The sequence below is a fragment of the Lipotes vexillifer genome, unplaced genomic scaffold (genome assembly GCF_000442215.2).
Source record: "Lipotes vexillifer unplaced genomic scaffold, Lipotes_vexillifer_v1.1 scaffold948, whole genome shotgun sequence".
NCBI classification, from domain to species: domain Eukaryota; kingdom Metazoa; phylum Chordata; class Mammalia; order Artiodactyla; family Lipotidae; genus Lipotes; species Lipotes vexillifer.
The window spans coordinates 3,089,212-3,102,736 of record NW_006793764.1 but is presented as its reverse complement, the minus strand read 5'-3'; the positions used below and the strand labels follow the sequence as shown (position 1 = coordinate 3,102,736).

The 13,525-nt window shown below is 42.4% G+C and overlaps 1 protein-coding gene and 2 pseudogenes across 3 annotated transcripts in view; 1 reads left to right on the top strand and 2 right to left on the bottom strand.

Annotated features, from left to right (window-relative positions):
• Positions 1 to 13,525, bottom strand: part of TJP2 (tight junction protein 2) — a 137,170-nt gene that overhangs the window by 32,567 nt on the left and 91,078 nt on the right. For all 3 annotated transcript variants that reach the window (XM_007466773.1, XM_007466772.1, XM_007466774.1), the window contains 4 exons: positions 12,525 to 12,578; positions 9,630 to 9,754; positions 8,357 to 8,459; positions 2,059 to 2,656 (listed from right to left, as the gene is read on the bottom strand). In XM_007466773.1, coding sequence (XP_007466835.1) covers positions 2,059 to 2,656; positions 8,357 to 8,459; positions 9,630 to 9,754; positions 12,525 to 12,569 — 871 coding nt within the window. In that variant the 5' untranslated portion in view covers positions 12,570 to 12,578. The remainder of the gene's footprint in view (positions 1 to 2,058; positions 2,657 to 8,356; positions 8,460 to 9,629; positions 9,755 to 12,524; positions 12,579 to 13,525) is intronic.
• LOC103085196 (hypoxanthine-guanine phosphoribosyltransferase-like) lies at positions 3,209 to 4,345 on the top strand (annotated as a pseudogene).
• LOC103086587 (UDP-N-acetylglucosamine transporter-like) lies at positions 6,083 to 8,300 on the bottom strand (annotated as a pseudogene).

Here is a 13,525-nt window from a genome sequence, read left to right as displayed (position 1 = left end):
GCATCGGCAGGCGGACTCTCAACCACTGCGCCACCAGGGAAGCCCCTAAAGATTAAGTCTTATGTAACTCTAGCCAGTGATAGCTAAACTACTCTGTCATCTTAGCAAAAGTTGGCTTAAAAAATCTTTTAAAAAGTAGAACTTCGGAAAAAACAAACAAGCAAACACTGAATTCTAAGTTTAAAAAGCAAAATGGCCCAGAAGCAGTAAAATGTCGTATCAGCAAAGGGGCATGAGCCCTCTCTGTTCCTTAATAGTACTACTAAGACCAGGCATGATGTGGGCAGTTTCTTAGGACAAACATCTTTTTAATTGTGGGTCACAACTCATGAGTGAGTCTTGAAATCAATTTAGTGAGTTGTGACCAGTATCTTTTAATTTAATGTAATAGAACCTCTCAAAAATCATCACACAGAGTTAAATGCCGTTCCATGAAACACTTGGCCAAGTTTTTCACATATTGGTGCCTCCACGATTATTTGCAAGATATGGTTCTTTCTGTGGCAGGAGGAGGAGGGGGAAGAGAAGGAGAAAGAGGAAGAAGGGGAAGAGGAGAAAGAGGGGGAAGAAAATACTGAAAAGCACTGCAATGGGGAACTCGAATCTGGGTGCAAGTCCTACAGGACATGCATCAGCCCTCTGTGAAGGAGGCCTTGTGTCAAGTTATCTTTCTCAAAACTTCTCTACAGTCCACAATCTGGAAGCAGAATGGCTTTTACTCTGCAAGTCTTGGGAGTTGATGAATTAATACGTCATTATCCATGGTTATAAAGATTTTCTAGAATTCTTCAATCTCCCAAGATGCACATTCCTCAGAGATAGTACCATCTCAACTTTCACCTTTGTTTTCTGGACCTGGGCTCCAGGTATCCCATTATTAGCATCCTTGCAGTTACCTCAATATCCTTTCAATAGGTACCCAATTGTATAACTCAACTCTTTAAGCTCCTCTAGAAGAACTAAAGAAAACAAACCCTGTCATCTGATAGGCTCTTTAAAATGCAAATTCCTAACCTAAAAAGCAAGGTCTTTCACTTTGCACTCTTGGGTAATCTTCATCTTTTTTTCCTCTTTGAAGGAGGACAATTAGAGAACAAGCAGAGATAAAAGATATGTTACGAGGAATTCAAAAAGTTGGAAGCCAAGAATCAATGCAAGGAGTAGCTCAACATGGGGCTCTAAATCCCTGTTCATTCACCTACTTGTTTCCTATCATCTGTTTCCAAGAGATGAAGTTTGAGCTCCAACTCCACCACTTACTTACCAGCTTCAAGATGTGGGCAATCTTGAACTCCCATCTCTGAGTTTCAGAAGCCTCACCTAAACTGCAAGTGCTACCTGCTTCTCCAGCTGCCACAAAGCGGTTTAGTGAATCTGGATGTGCTTAAGAGTATGCAACTGCTCCAGGCATGCAACATGGGACGGGCAGCCTGGGCCAGAGCCTGCCTCATCTGTGGACACACCAAAAACCTCTCTGCACCTTGCTATACCCATCTGTAAAAGAGGAATGAAGCCTCCTACCTACCACAAAGGCTTCTGGTGAGGATTAAATTAGAAAGTATTTATTCCACAGAGGGCCCTGGCATAGAGCAAAAACTCAATCAAGATTAGCTGGAGTATTGTCCCCTACTGTGGTTTCATCAGTTTAAGCTGCACTGGGTTCACCAAGAGAGCCTGTTAACACAGAGACCCCAGGGGCCACCCCAGTGCTTCTGATTCAGTGGGGGCTGGTCTGGGGCCTGAGAATCTACATTTCTAATAAGCGTCCAGGTGATATTTATGCTGCTCTGAGAACCACTGGCCTATTAGTTTAAAGCCAGATTTCCACCACCTGGCTTAGCCACTGATGATACAACTTTGTGCAAGTCAATGAACTTTTCTGTGCCTCTAGTTTGCTTGTCTATAAAATGAAGATATGACTAACTCCCACAGGGGGTGGTGGTGAGGACAAAATGAGCTAATCTGTGCAAAGCATTTATTAGGTCAGTGCTCGGCACACAGCAGGCTCCACGTAAGAGTTAGCTATTATAGTGCTTTTTCTTCATCAAGCATGACTACCTTCATTTGCTTTGCTTTTCATCAGAAGGACCCCGATGGGCCTGTCCGAGTCTAGCCGTCCCCGCGGCTCGGGGCTGGGGCTGCGGGAGTGGAGGTGCTCACGGCTGTGGCTCCGGGACGCCCCGTACCGGGCATCGGGCTGGGCCCTGCGGCCATACTCCCGCTCTGGGCTGTAGGCGCGATAGTAGGTCGGGTCAATGCTCCGGCCGCGGCTCCTCTCCTGGGCTCGCCGGTAGTCATCGTCGTCGTGGTCCAGGCCCCGCTCGAGGCTGCGGCCACGGCTGCGCTCTCGGGCTCGCCGGTAGTAGTAGTAGTCGTCGTCGTCGTGGTCCAGACCCCGCTCCAGGCTCCGGCCGCGGCTCCGGAACCCGTCCCGCTCCCGGCTGCGCGCCCGGTCGTGGGGACGACCCCTCTCCGGGCTGTCCTCCCAGCTGCGGCTGCGCCCTCCGCGGCTGCTGGGCCTGCTCCTCTCGCTGTACCCGCTGCGCGCGCTTCTGCCATCAAACTCGTCCATCAGCTCGAAAGCCCGGTCATGCTCGTGGACGGGAGGGCTGCCCTGCGGCGGGGCCAGCTGGACCTTCCGGGGCCTCTTGACCACCTGTCACAAAACAAACAGTGGGATGCAAGACAACCACAATGCAGTGGTTAAGAGCCCGGGTTCTCCTTCCAGTAAAACTCTTGTGTCCCCGCCCAGTCGCTAAGCCTCTGGGTCCTCATCTGGAAAATGAGGACCCCCTCAGGGGGTCAAGGATAAAATAAGACAATGAGTATAAAACTCTAAGCACAGTGCCTCCAAAATCTGCTTCTACTCAAAGTGTGAAAAGCACCAAAGGGCTTTAAATCACTAAGTTACAAAAATGAAAATCCAGAAAGTGAGACATTCTGTATACAAGTGCATAGGTTCATCCAAAAGTCAATGTCATTCAAAAGAGGGGGGAACAGGTAAGGGGAGAGAGGAGGTAAAAGAGGGATCCTTTAAGATTAAAATGGACCAGTGCCTGGGCGCTGAGCGGAGGCGGCGAAGAGCGCTCGGGCGGACCATTCTGCTTCCCCGCGCCGCACAGCCTCCCGCCCTCCGCCTCCTGTTCGGACCCGCCGCCGGCTACTCCTCCCCAGACTGCCCTCAGCCAGCACACCAGTCGGCTCCGCTATGGCGACCCGCAGCCCCAGAGTCGTGATTAGTGATGATGCACCAGGTTATGACCTAGATTTATTCTGTAGACCTAATCATTATGCTGAGGATTTGGAAAAGGTGTTTATTCTTCATGGACTAATTATGGACAGGACCGAACGGCTGGCTCGAGAATGTGATGAAGGGGATGGGAGGCCATCACATCGTGGCCCTCTGTGTGCTCAAGGGGGGCTATAAATTCTTTGCTGACCTGCTGGATTACATCCAAGCACTGAACAGAAATAGTGATAGATCTATACCTATGACTAGATTTTATCAGACTGAAGAGCTACTGTAATGACCAGTCAACAGGTGACGTAAAAGTAATTGCTGGAAAATGTAAAACCGATAGCTAGTGGGAAGCAGCCGCATAGCACAGGGAGATCAGCTCGCTGCTTTGTGACCACCTAGAGGGGTGAGATAGGGAGGGTGGGAGGGAGACGCAAGAGGGAGGAGATATGGGGATATATGTATACGTATAGCTGATTCACTTTGTTATACAGCAGAAACTAACACACCATTGTAAAGCAATTATACTCCAATAAGAATGTTAAAAAAAAAAAAAAAGTAGGGCTTCCCTGGTTGCCCAGTGGTTGAGAGTCCGCCTGCCGATGCAGGGGACACGGGTTCATGCCCTGGTCTGGGAAGATTCCACATGCGGCGGAGCGGCTGTGCCCGTGAGCCATGGCCGCTGAGCCTGCGCGTCCGGAGCCCGTTGCTCGCAACGGGAGAGGCCACAACAGTGAGAGGCCCGCGTACCGCAAAAAAAACCCCAAAACCAAAAACAAACAAACAAACAAAAAAGTAATTGGTGGAGATGATCTCTCAACTTTAACTGGAAAGAATGTCTTGACTGTTGAAGATATAAATGACACTTAAAAAACAAGGCAAACCTTGCTTTCCTTGGTCAAGCAGCATAATCCAAAGACGGTCAAGGCTGCAAGCTTGCTGGTGAAAAGGACCCCTCAAAGTGTTGGATATAGACCAGACTTTGTTGGATTTGAAATTCCAGACAAGTCTGTTGTAGGATATGCCCTTGACTACAATGAATACTTCAGGGATTTGAATCATGTTTGTGTCATTAGCGAAACTGGAAAAGCAAAATACAAAGCCTGAGAGTTTGAGTTTGGAAACATCTGGAGTCCCACTGAAATCACCAGGAAAACTACCAAATGTTCTAGTTCTGTGGCCAGCTGCTTAGTAGAGCTTACTGCATGTATCTTCTAAGAATTTTATCTATTTTGTATTTTAGGAAGGTCAGTTGCCACATTCCCAGAACTCTTTATTTGCACTATGAGCCTATAGACTATCAGACTATGAGCCTATAGACTATCAGTTCCCTTTGGGTGGACTGTTTGACTTCTGAACGAAAAATCTCTTAAACCACACCCCTACTGAATGAAAATATTGAAACTGTATCTGTAAGAAACATTTAAAGACAAGAATATATTAGTTTTTTCACTGATATTTTAATTTTTATATATTCAGGAAAGAACAGAAGTGATTGAATATTGTTAATTATACCACTGTGTGTTTAGAAAAGAAGCAGTCAGTTTCATATCAGTGACAGCATTTAGAGGTATTGTTATGTTGGATAAACCATATGTCCTGGAATTACTTTAGTAGATTTCAGGAGCATTAACTATTTCCCCGCTTGTTCAGATTATTTCTGGTGAATCTTTGTCAACAGTTCCATTTAAATACAGGTCAATAAGTTCTAAAAACCTACCACTTTTTGAAGTCTTCAATGTAAAAATCCTAAAAATAAAGGCTGTCTCTTAAAAAAAAAAAGATTAAAATGGACTAAAGTGATTAGGACCAAATGTGATGAGTGAACCTTGACTGGATCCTGGATGGGGAAGAAAAATAATCTACCAAAATCATCTTAGGGTATGGACTGTATATTAAATGATATTGTAGTGTTATTATTACTTTTCTTTTTTTAATTTTAAAGTAATAACACGGATTTATCTGATTTACAGAAAAGAAATACAATTAAGAGATTAAGGACAAAACTCCATTAGTGTAAAAGTCACTGGCTACTATCTAGCACAGGAACAACTGGATTGCTTCCAGCAGTTCTGAAGCACTAAAAGATCTTAAAATGTAGATGGAGAAATAGATGTGTGTATTTCTTTACATTAAATTTAAATATGAATTTTATTCTGACAAGTCAGACCCAGAATGTTACTTTATCAATTTTTATGCATTTGAACATCTGCAACATATAGCAATACTTTGTTTAGTAATCTTCAGTATAAATATAAAAATCTGAGATACATGAGAATATTTTTCAAATCATACTTCTATTTCCTCACAGCTTTATATGTGCAAAATTATAGTAATTATAATTTTCAAACTTTGAATATCCATGTTATTTGATATATCTGTATAGAAAGAGTAAGATAAAAAACATTTAATAAAATTAAATATATCTAATTTGCAAAATTGATGTCTGACATTTGTTGTGTGCTCGTGCAAAGAGTGCATAGGTTATTTCTGCAGCAATCAAAAACATAAAATCTTTTTAAACTCAGATTTCAAGTTTCCTCTGATAATTATTCTACTCCCTGGAAATACTTTCAAGTTTTGATTTCTAGATGCAATGGGCATTTTGTTATATATACATGTATTTTATCCCTAAACTTGTATATTTTCAAACCATTTGAACATTATAATCAGACTCAGCATGGTGATTTTTTCTTAGAATCTGTAGAAGTCCTCTGTTCAGGATTAATGTAGAGATTCCCAGTGCGCCAATGTGAAAAACCAGGTAAAGACAGTATTACCACTATGCTTTAGTGGGATTTCCTGCAGGTTTAGGATCATAACCATATAGGAAAGTAGCTCTTATTACAAGGATGGCTCCAAGGGAAAAGACACTGGTTGGTACGAAATCTTGTAGTCAAAAATAAGATATCAGTGTTGATAATACTATTCACAAAGAGGTTGAAAATCCTTTTAAAATGTTATCTGCATACTTAATAACAGCAGCTATTACAAGGCCTCCCAGTGCCTAAAGAGCAACAACTATCCATGTCAGCCGGTTATACTCCTGAAAAAATCCATTCTTTGATTCCAGTTCTCCATCATAAACATATACACCCATTAATCCAAATATACTCCCAAAAAAACCAAGTTGAATGTTTCTTACCCACACTGATTGTTTGGTTTCTTTTACGATTTTCTCAAAGTAAAACCCAGCAAAGCCACCTGAAAAACATGCTGTGTGAACTGCCATGAGGCCTACGAATTGTGAGCCAGGTGAAAGTTCCTTAGAATTAAGCGCTTGTGGGGCTTCGATGGCAGCTCAGTGGTTAAGAATCCACCTGCCAATGCAGGGGACACGGGTTCAAGCCCCGGTCCGGGAAGATCCCACATGCCGCAGAGCAACTAAGCCCATGCGCCACAACTACTGAGCCCGTGTGCCTAGACCCTGTGCTCCACAACAAGAGAAGCCACCACGATGAGAAGCCCGCACGCCACAACAAAGAGAAGCCCCCGCTCGCCGCAACTAGAGAAAGCCCGCGCGCAGCAACAAAGACCCAACGCAGCCAAAACTAAATAAATAAATTTATAAAAAATTAAAAGAAAAAGAATTAAGGGCTTGAGAATCTGAGGGCCACTGTACAAAATCAACTCCTGTCATCCAAATTACTAGGGAGAGCCACTGGTACACACCTAATTTTTTTTACTAAGCATCAACACAAAATAATGCAGTCGTAAAAATTTTCAACTGATAGGGTGACCTGATAAGTAGCTCCATCTAGATTTGACAGTGCCACAGAGAGTAAATAATTCTGAAGAGTATATATCCCTGATGGAATAGCAAGTTTAAGCGTTTCCATAGGTTTGTTAAGAATTTCACCATGTAGTATTCAATTCAGTGCTCTTAGACTACATTTGCTGTCTTTGTAGACTAATAAAATGCAGGCCATTGTCTTCAAAAGTTCAGCAACAGCCACAGCTGTAGATGATAGATAACGAGGCCCCTCCTCTTTTAAAGTCCTAGAATAACACATTGTTAGAACCAAACTGGTAGCTGAAAGACCAAAATTCCCAAGGAAAGGTATTTTTAGATTGGCTGACAATGTCTTATCTTCATTTGCCTGCTAGTGTAGGAGAGTCTCCTGCAGAGGTGGCAGGCAGCTGAGGCTCACCATGGGGACAAGGGCATTGGCAGCAGCAGTTCTGGGAAGTACTCATTTTCGTGAGCCCTCCCAGAGACCGCCATTAGCCCTGCCATAGAGCCTGTAGCTACTTTTCTTAAATAGGATAATAGTAGTATAATTATGCAGATGAATGTCCTTATTTAGGAGACTTGAGAAGTAAGAAGGATTAAACTGTCATGTCTGCAACTTCCCCTCAAATGGTTCACTAAAAATATGTGTCTTTATATACATACATAAAGAAAAATCAAAAAAAGAAAAAGAAAAATCAAGTGAATATGGCAGAATATTAACATTGTAGAAGATATATGTGTTACTAATCTTTGAACTTTTCTTTTTGTTTGAAAATTTTCTTAATATAAAGTTGAAAAAAAAGTTAAATACCACACCCCCCCCAGCACTGCCCCTAACACACTGTGTTCCAATTCTCGCTTAGTGTGTCCACTTGCCCCACTGGAGTGAACACTCCTTGCAGCTCAGACCTGCTTCAGGTCATTTTCAACCAATGTTTGCTGAATGACTGAGTGAGCTAATAAATGAGTGAACGGTACAGATTGCCAGTATCTCCTAAGAAACAGGAGTTTATGAAGATAGAAGAGATCCTGTGAGGGCCTTTACAAATGAGTTTCTGAGCTCATAATTTAGTCTCTAAATGAATGCTGTTTTACCATTGTTCTCAATCTAGTTAATTCTCTTAGGGAATAATTGTTTAACCTGGCTCAAGGCAAATTCACTCAGACAAGAGTAGCACTGATCTTAAGTCAGGAGTAGGATAAGGAGACGGCAGGGAGGGATCCCTCACGTACATCTTTACATCACCCTTAACATCGCCCTCCCAAAGTACTGAGGATATGGAAATAGTGGTCCCTAGATAGGGCTGAAGAGCAAGTAGTCATTTTCATCTGGGCATAAAAACAAAGTCCTACCGAGGCGAGCTGAAAACAAACCCAGAACGTACAATGGCAGCAATCTTCCCACTTTTCCTCAGCTGCTGAACAGCAAATGAATGGAGCACGCCTTCCATGGGGGTGCCATTAACCATGACCACCCTGTCATTTTCCCTGCAAATAAAACAGAAAAACGGAATGTGAAAAACTCCCATCTCGTCCCTCTGAATCATTTATTTAGGAACAAATAAAAGTGGCGGATTGACCCAAAATGCTTCTTAAAGGGCTCAGTGTCTAATGACTCCTGAGGCTTAATCCATCAACTTGGTCTGAGCTCTTCTGAGGAAGGAACCCAGGAGCCACTCAGCCCACTGTGGACAGTGGACAGTGTCTCCTGGAAACCAGCTGGGGAGAAGGACCCAAACCCACGGGGTCCCTCCAGGAGGCACTGGATAGCAGCAAGGTTTGAGCACAAGTGGAACTTGTGTGTCAGGGCCTCCTTACCCATGGTACACGGTGCACTTCAGCAAGTCTACAGATCTCCCCACAGGAGGTTGATATTCACTTGTGTTTTGGAGGGGATGAAATCAAGAGCTCGCCTCAGATTCTTAAAGAAATTTTGAGGTCACAGAACCCTAACTCTTACTTTGTCTCATCAAAAAAAATCATGTAAAAATTCTACCTTGCTCTCTGTATGAAAGAATACTAACTTGGAGAGGACCATTGAGATGAAATGCCAACAGAAGCTAAATTCTGGAGCCATGTGGCCAAGGCAGCTGTGTAATGAACTTTAGATTCTGCCCTGAGAAACTATCCTAAGGGGACTCAGACATGCACCTTTTCCAATGGCATTTGCTCTTCAGACCAGAAGCCTGGCAGTTGGAAAACTTGGGTTTCCATTTGGTAAATTTTTCCAATTTCTACATCCCTCTTACAAATTAGATAATCATAAGAAGACGATCCTCGTTCTTAACGAATAAAAATGAAAATAAATATAGACAGTGTGGGTAGGCATTAGGGGAAAAAAAGAGCATGCCAATTTTACACTCCATGTTCATAAATGATTCCTAAACCCAGGAATGATAGTTACGATAGACAGTTATAACCATCTTCCTGTGGAAATTATTGCTTTCCTCTATTCAAAGCCTGGATATTCCCAAAGGTTTGGGGATTGTTAAAACATGGTGTGTTATGGTCTCCATTACTGCCTGAAGACTTTTCAATATACACATATAAAATTTTCTTTTCCTTTTGAATTTTAAAAGTGCATACCACTCAAAGCCCCCTGTCTAGGGCCAACCAGTGGGCTGGCAGGGGTTGGGGGCAGGGAGTAAGGACACTCACTGAAGCAGCCCATCGGCGGGCCCACCCGGGAGCACGTCAGAAATGATGATTGATGTCTCCCCATTTTCAAAGTGTGGGTTGTCTCTGCCTCCGGACACTGCAATTCCAAATCCTCTCTTAGAATCCTGTTCATTGGGGTTAAGAGAAAAATTAAAATAAAATCCTTCTATAAGTGGTTTTCAGGATTTATTACAAGTAGTCGATAAAATAAAGGTCAAACCAATAACCGGAGACAGCTCAGGAACAGAAGGCTTAGAGAAACAAGTGAGAAAGAGTACAGCGTCATCATGGCTAGCTGACAGGTTTATAAAGGGAAATTCCTTATCTAAAAGAAACAGCCTTGTGAAAGCTGGACAAGATTGATAGCACAGACTGGAGTTATCACTAGAAGTTGGCAGGGGATGGGAAATTACATCTTCTGTCCAAATAAGGATGTGTTATTGGGTTCACCAGTCATACCTGTTCTCATATCCAGGCCTGAACCAGATGGGCTGGTCACAACTGAATCTATGCTAAAACCATACTTTTAAAGAATACCTTTAACTTCCAAGTTAGGGGAGCTAGTGGTTTCACTTTCATATAGGGTCAAAAAGAAGGAAATGGATTTTAAAGATACAATCCGAAGACGAACTTAGTTTTGAGATCTCATGAGAGAGCAAAGCATTAAATTCTTTTCTACATGCATATAAGATGGAAATACAGATTAATTAGATTCAAGATTAATAGAGAAGTGTATAACAGTGAACCCAAATAATAGAGAATCCCAGCTCATTTCGATGTTTAAAAAAGTTAAGCTCCCGGATCTCATCCAGACCACAGGGGCATGTACGTGACTATCATACTAAATATGGGTTTCATTACGTAAAAATCTTCTCAGAGAATGGAAGAACCCTCACCTCAAGATAAGTTCCCACGTGGGGCCCACTGTGGCAATCGATAACAAACAGCCACACAGACAAGCTGGCTTGTTGTTCATTAATCACACGGCTTTGAATTTGGCAGTGCTATCCCCTGGTACCTGGTTTTACACAGAGAGAGCTCCATCCTCTATACCAGGCCAAAAATGTTTCTCACCTTTGCCAGTTCGGGGTCCAAACTCAAATGGTATGTGGTGGAAGGGCAGAGAGAAGAGTCAGAAGATGACAAGAGGTGAAAAATAAGACCTAAAGGGGGAAGCCTCTCAACTGAAGAAATCATGATTACTGCTCCAGAAGTTTCAGCACTTGAGCACCAATCTGTGTTTTTCTACCTGGATCGATTTAATACACATTTATTCAAGAACCAAATTTGCACTGAAGTCAAGGGTTGAAGTTCATGGTGGTGATGGGCAAAGGAAAACTCTCCCTTTGAGGAACTTGCAATCCATCTAAGAGGTGACAGAGACCAGAGAGACTCAGAGTGGAGAAAGAGCCATGCAGGGCCCAGGAAATGTTAGATGCTGACGAAGGCAGCTTGATGGAATAAGCCTTTGGGATCACGAGTGCATGTCTAGCTCGACTCAGACACACGCAAGTCACTTACAAACTCTTGGTGGCTGCGCTTGTTTCGAGTGGGGCTAGCACCTATCATGCCCACCTCAAACTTTGCTGTCAGAATAAAAAGGATCAGAGCTAACATTTATTAAGCAGTGATTACGTGCTGGATTCCAAGTACTAGAAGCTCTTTGTATTACCTAATTAATTTAATCAAGAGGGGCAATACCTGTGAAATACCTTCAAAAATTAAGTGAAATACACTTACATGTGATCTTACTTCTACTTTCAACCCCACTGTGGGGAGGGGGCTGTTGTTTAAAATCTGATTAATTCGGCACCTATTAATATGATCAGGAGTGGGACAAAGACTACAACCCATGTCTCCTGAGTGCTAAACTAACGTTTTAAAATTAGTTTGGGGAACTCCCCGGCGGTCCCGTGGTTAGGACTCCAAGCTTCCACTGCAGGGGCACGGGTTCATTCCCTGGTTAGGGAACTAAGACCCCTCATGCATGTGGTGCAGCCAAACAACATTTCTTTTTCTTTAATTAAAAAAATTTTTTTTTAGTTTGGACTTAAAACTCACTGAGGGAATAAGTTATAAATGCTATAATTAAAATTACAAAAGTTGTAGAAGCTACCTCAACGTCCTTAAAAAGAACAGATTATTTCCATTCCCCCTTTCCTCTCCCCTCTTTTCTCATAAACGATTCTACCTGGAGACAGGTGAATACATTAATTAACCTCAATACATTAGTTAACCTCTATAATTTTCTATGCTATACAGACCTTAGCCAAAAAATAACAACATGCAAGTCCTTGTTAATGCAATAACTGTGTTTGCATAAAAATAAATAAGATCCATGATCTGTTGTGGTATACATATACAATGGAATATTACTCAGCCATAAAAAGCATGAAATAATGCCATTTGCAGCTACATGGATGGACCTAGAGATTATCACACTACATGAAGTAAGTCAGACAGAGAAAGACAAATATCACATGATACCACTTATATGTGGAATCTAAAAATGATACAAATGAACTTATTTACAAACTTGAAACAGATACACAGACATAGAAAATAAACTTATGGTTACCAAAGGGAAAAGGGGAGGGAGGGATAAATTAAGAATTTGGAATTAACAGATACACACAACTATATATAAAACAGATAAAGGTCCTACTGAACAGCACAGGGAACTGTATTCAATATCTTGTAGTAACCTATAATGGAAAGGAACCTGAAAAAGTGTTTGCGTGTGTGTGTGTGTGTGTGTGTGTGTGTGTTTAATGACTCACTTTGCTGTATACCTGAAACATTGTAAATCAACTATACTTCAATTAAAAAAAAAAAGATCCATGATCTGTAAACTCAAGAACAGACTGTAGCAGATAAGACATGTGTAGTACTCACCTTATGTAGGGTCACAGCGTACTGATCCCATATCAACTCCTCCATGCCTGGGGCCTGTTTTAGAACAATCAAAACCAATTTGATTAAAAACACAAACATTTCAATGTTAGAAATAAAACTATAATTCAAAATGTCTCCATAGAAAGGCCAGCCCACACATTCTATACACCAAAGAGTGGGTATTTTTTAAGAACATTATACTACCTATTATATTTTCAAATATACTCTCCTTGAATGAAATGGCAAACTTAACAATACTAGAAAATTAGTGAAATACATAGGGAGAAATGTACCCTAAAAAGAATGAAATATTAGGGACTTCTCTGGCAGTCCAGTGGTTAAGGCTCTACGCATCAAATGCAGGGGCCGCGGGGTTGATCACTCCTCAGGGAACTAAGATCCCACATGCCACGCACGCAGCACGGCCAAAAAGAAAGAAAAAAAGAACGACTGGAATATTAAGTGTTAAGCTTTTTCACTATCACTACTCCAAAACATTGTCATGATAAAAGCCCTTATCTAGAGTTGCAAACAGATATGTTTTCATTCTTTTAAAAAAAAAAAAACTCCCTTCCTCCAGTCAAAGGTGACCTCCTAGGCAAGTTTCATGCATTTTTGTGTGTGGGGGTGGGGGGTGGGGGGAGGCCCACGCTGTGCAGCTTGTGGGATCTTAGTTCCCCGACCAGGGATTGAACCCGGGGCCATGCCAGTGAAAGTGCTGAGAGTCCTAACCACTGCACCACCAGGGAACTCAAGTTTTATGGATTTTTATGTCTAAAGGAATCCTTGGCCTTATCACAGAGACTGCCAAACTGTGTAATCTGTGGGACCCTTTGGCCTTTTCTCCACCAGTATTGCGGATGTGAAAGGTGATGATGCCAGCATAAAGACCACTGAGCTTCAGTTTCTGACAGTATTCTAAAATAGATGTCTAGGGCCCTGGTGGCCGCCGAGTGGTTGAGAGTCCGCCTGCCGATGCAGGGGACACGGGTTCGTGCCCC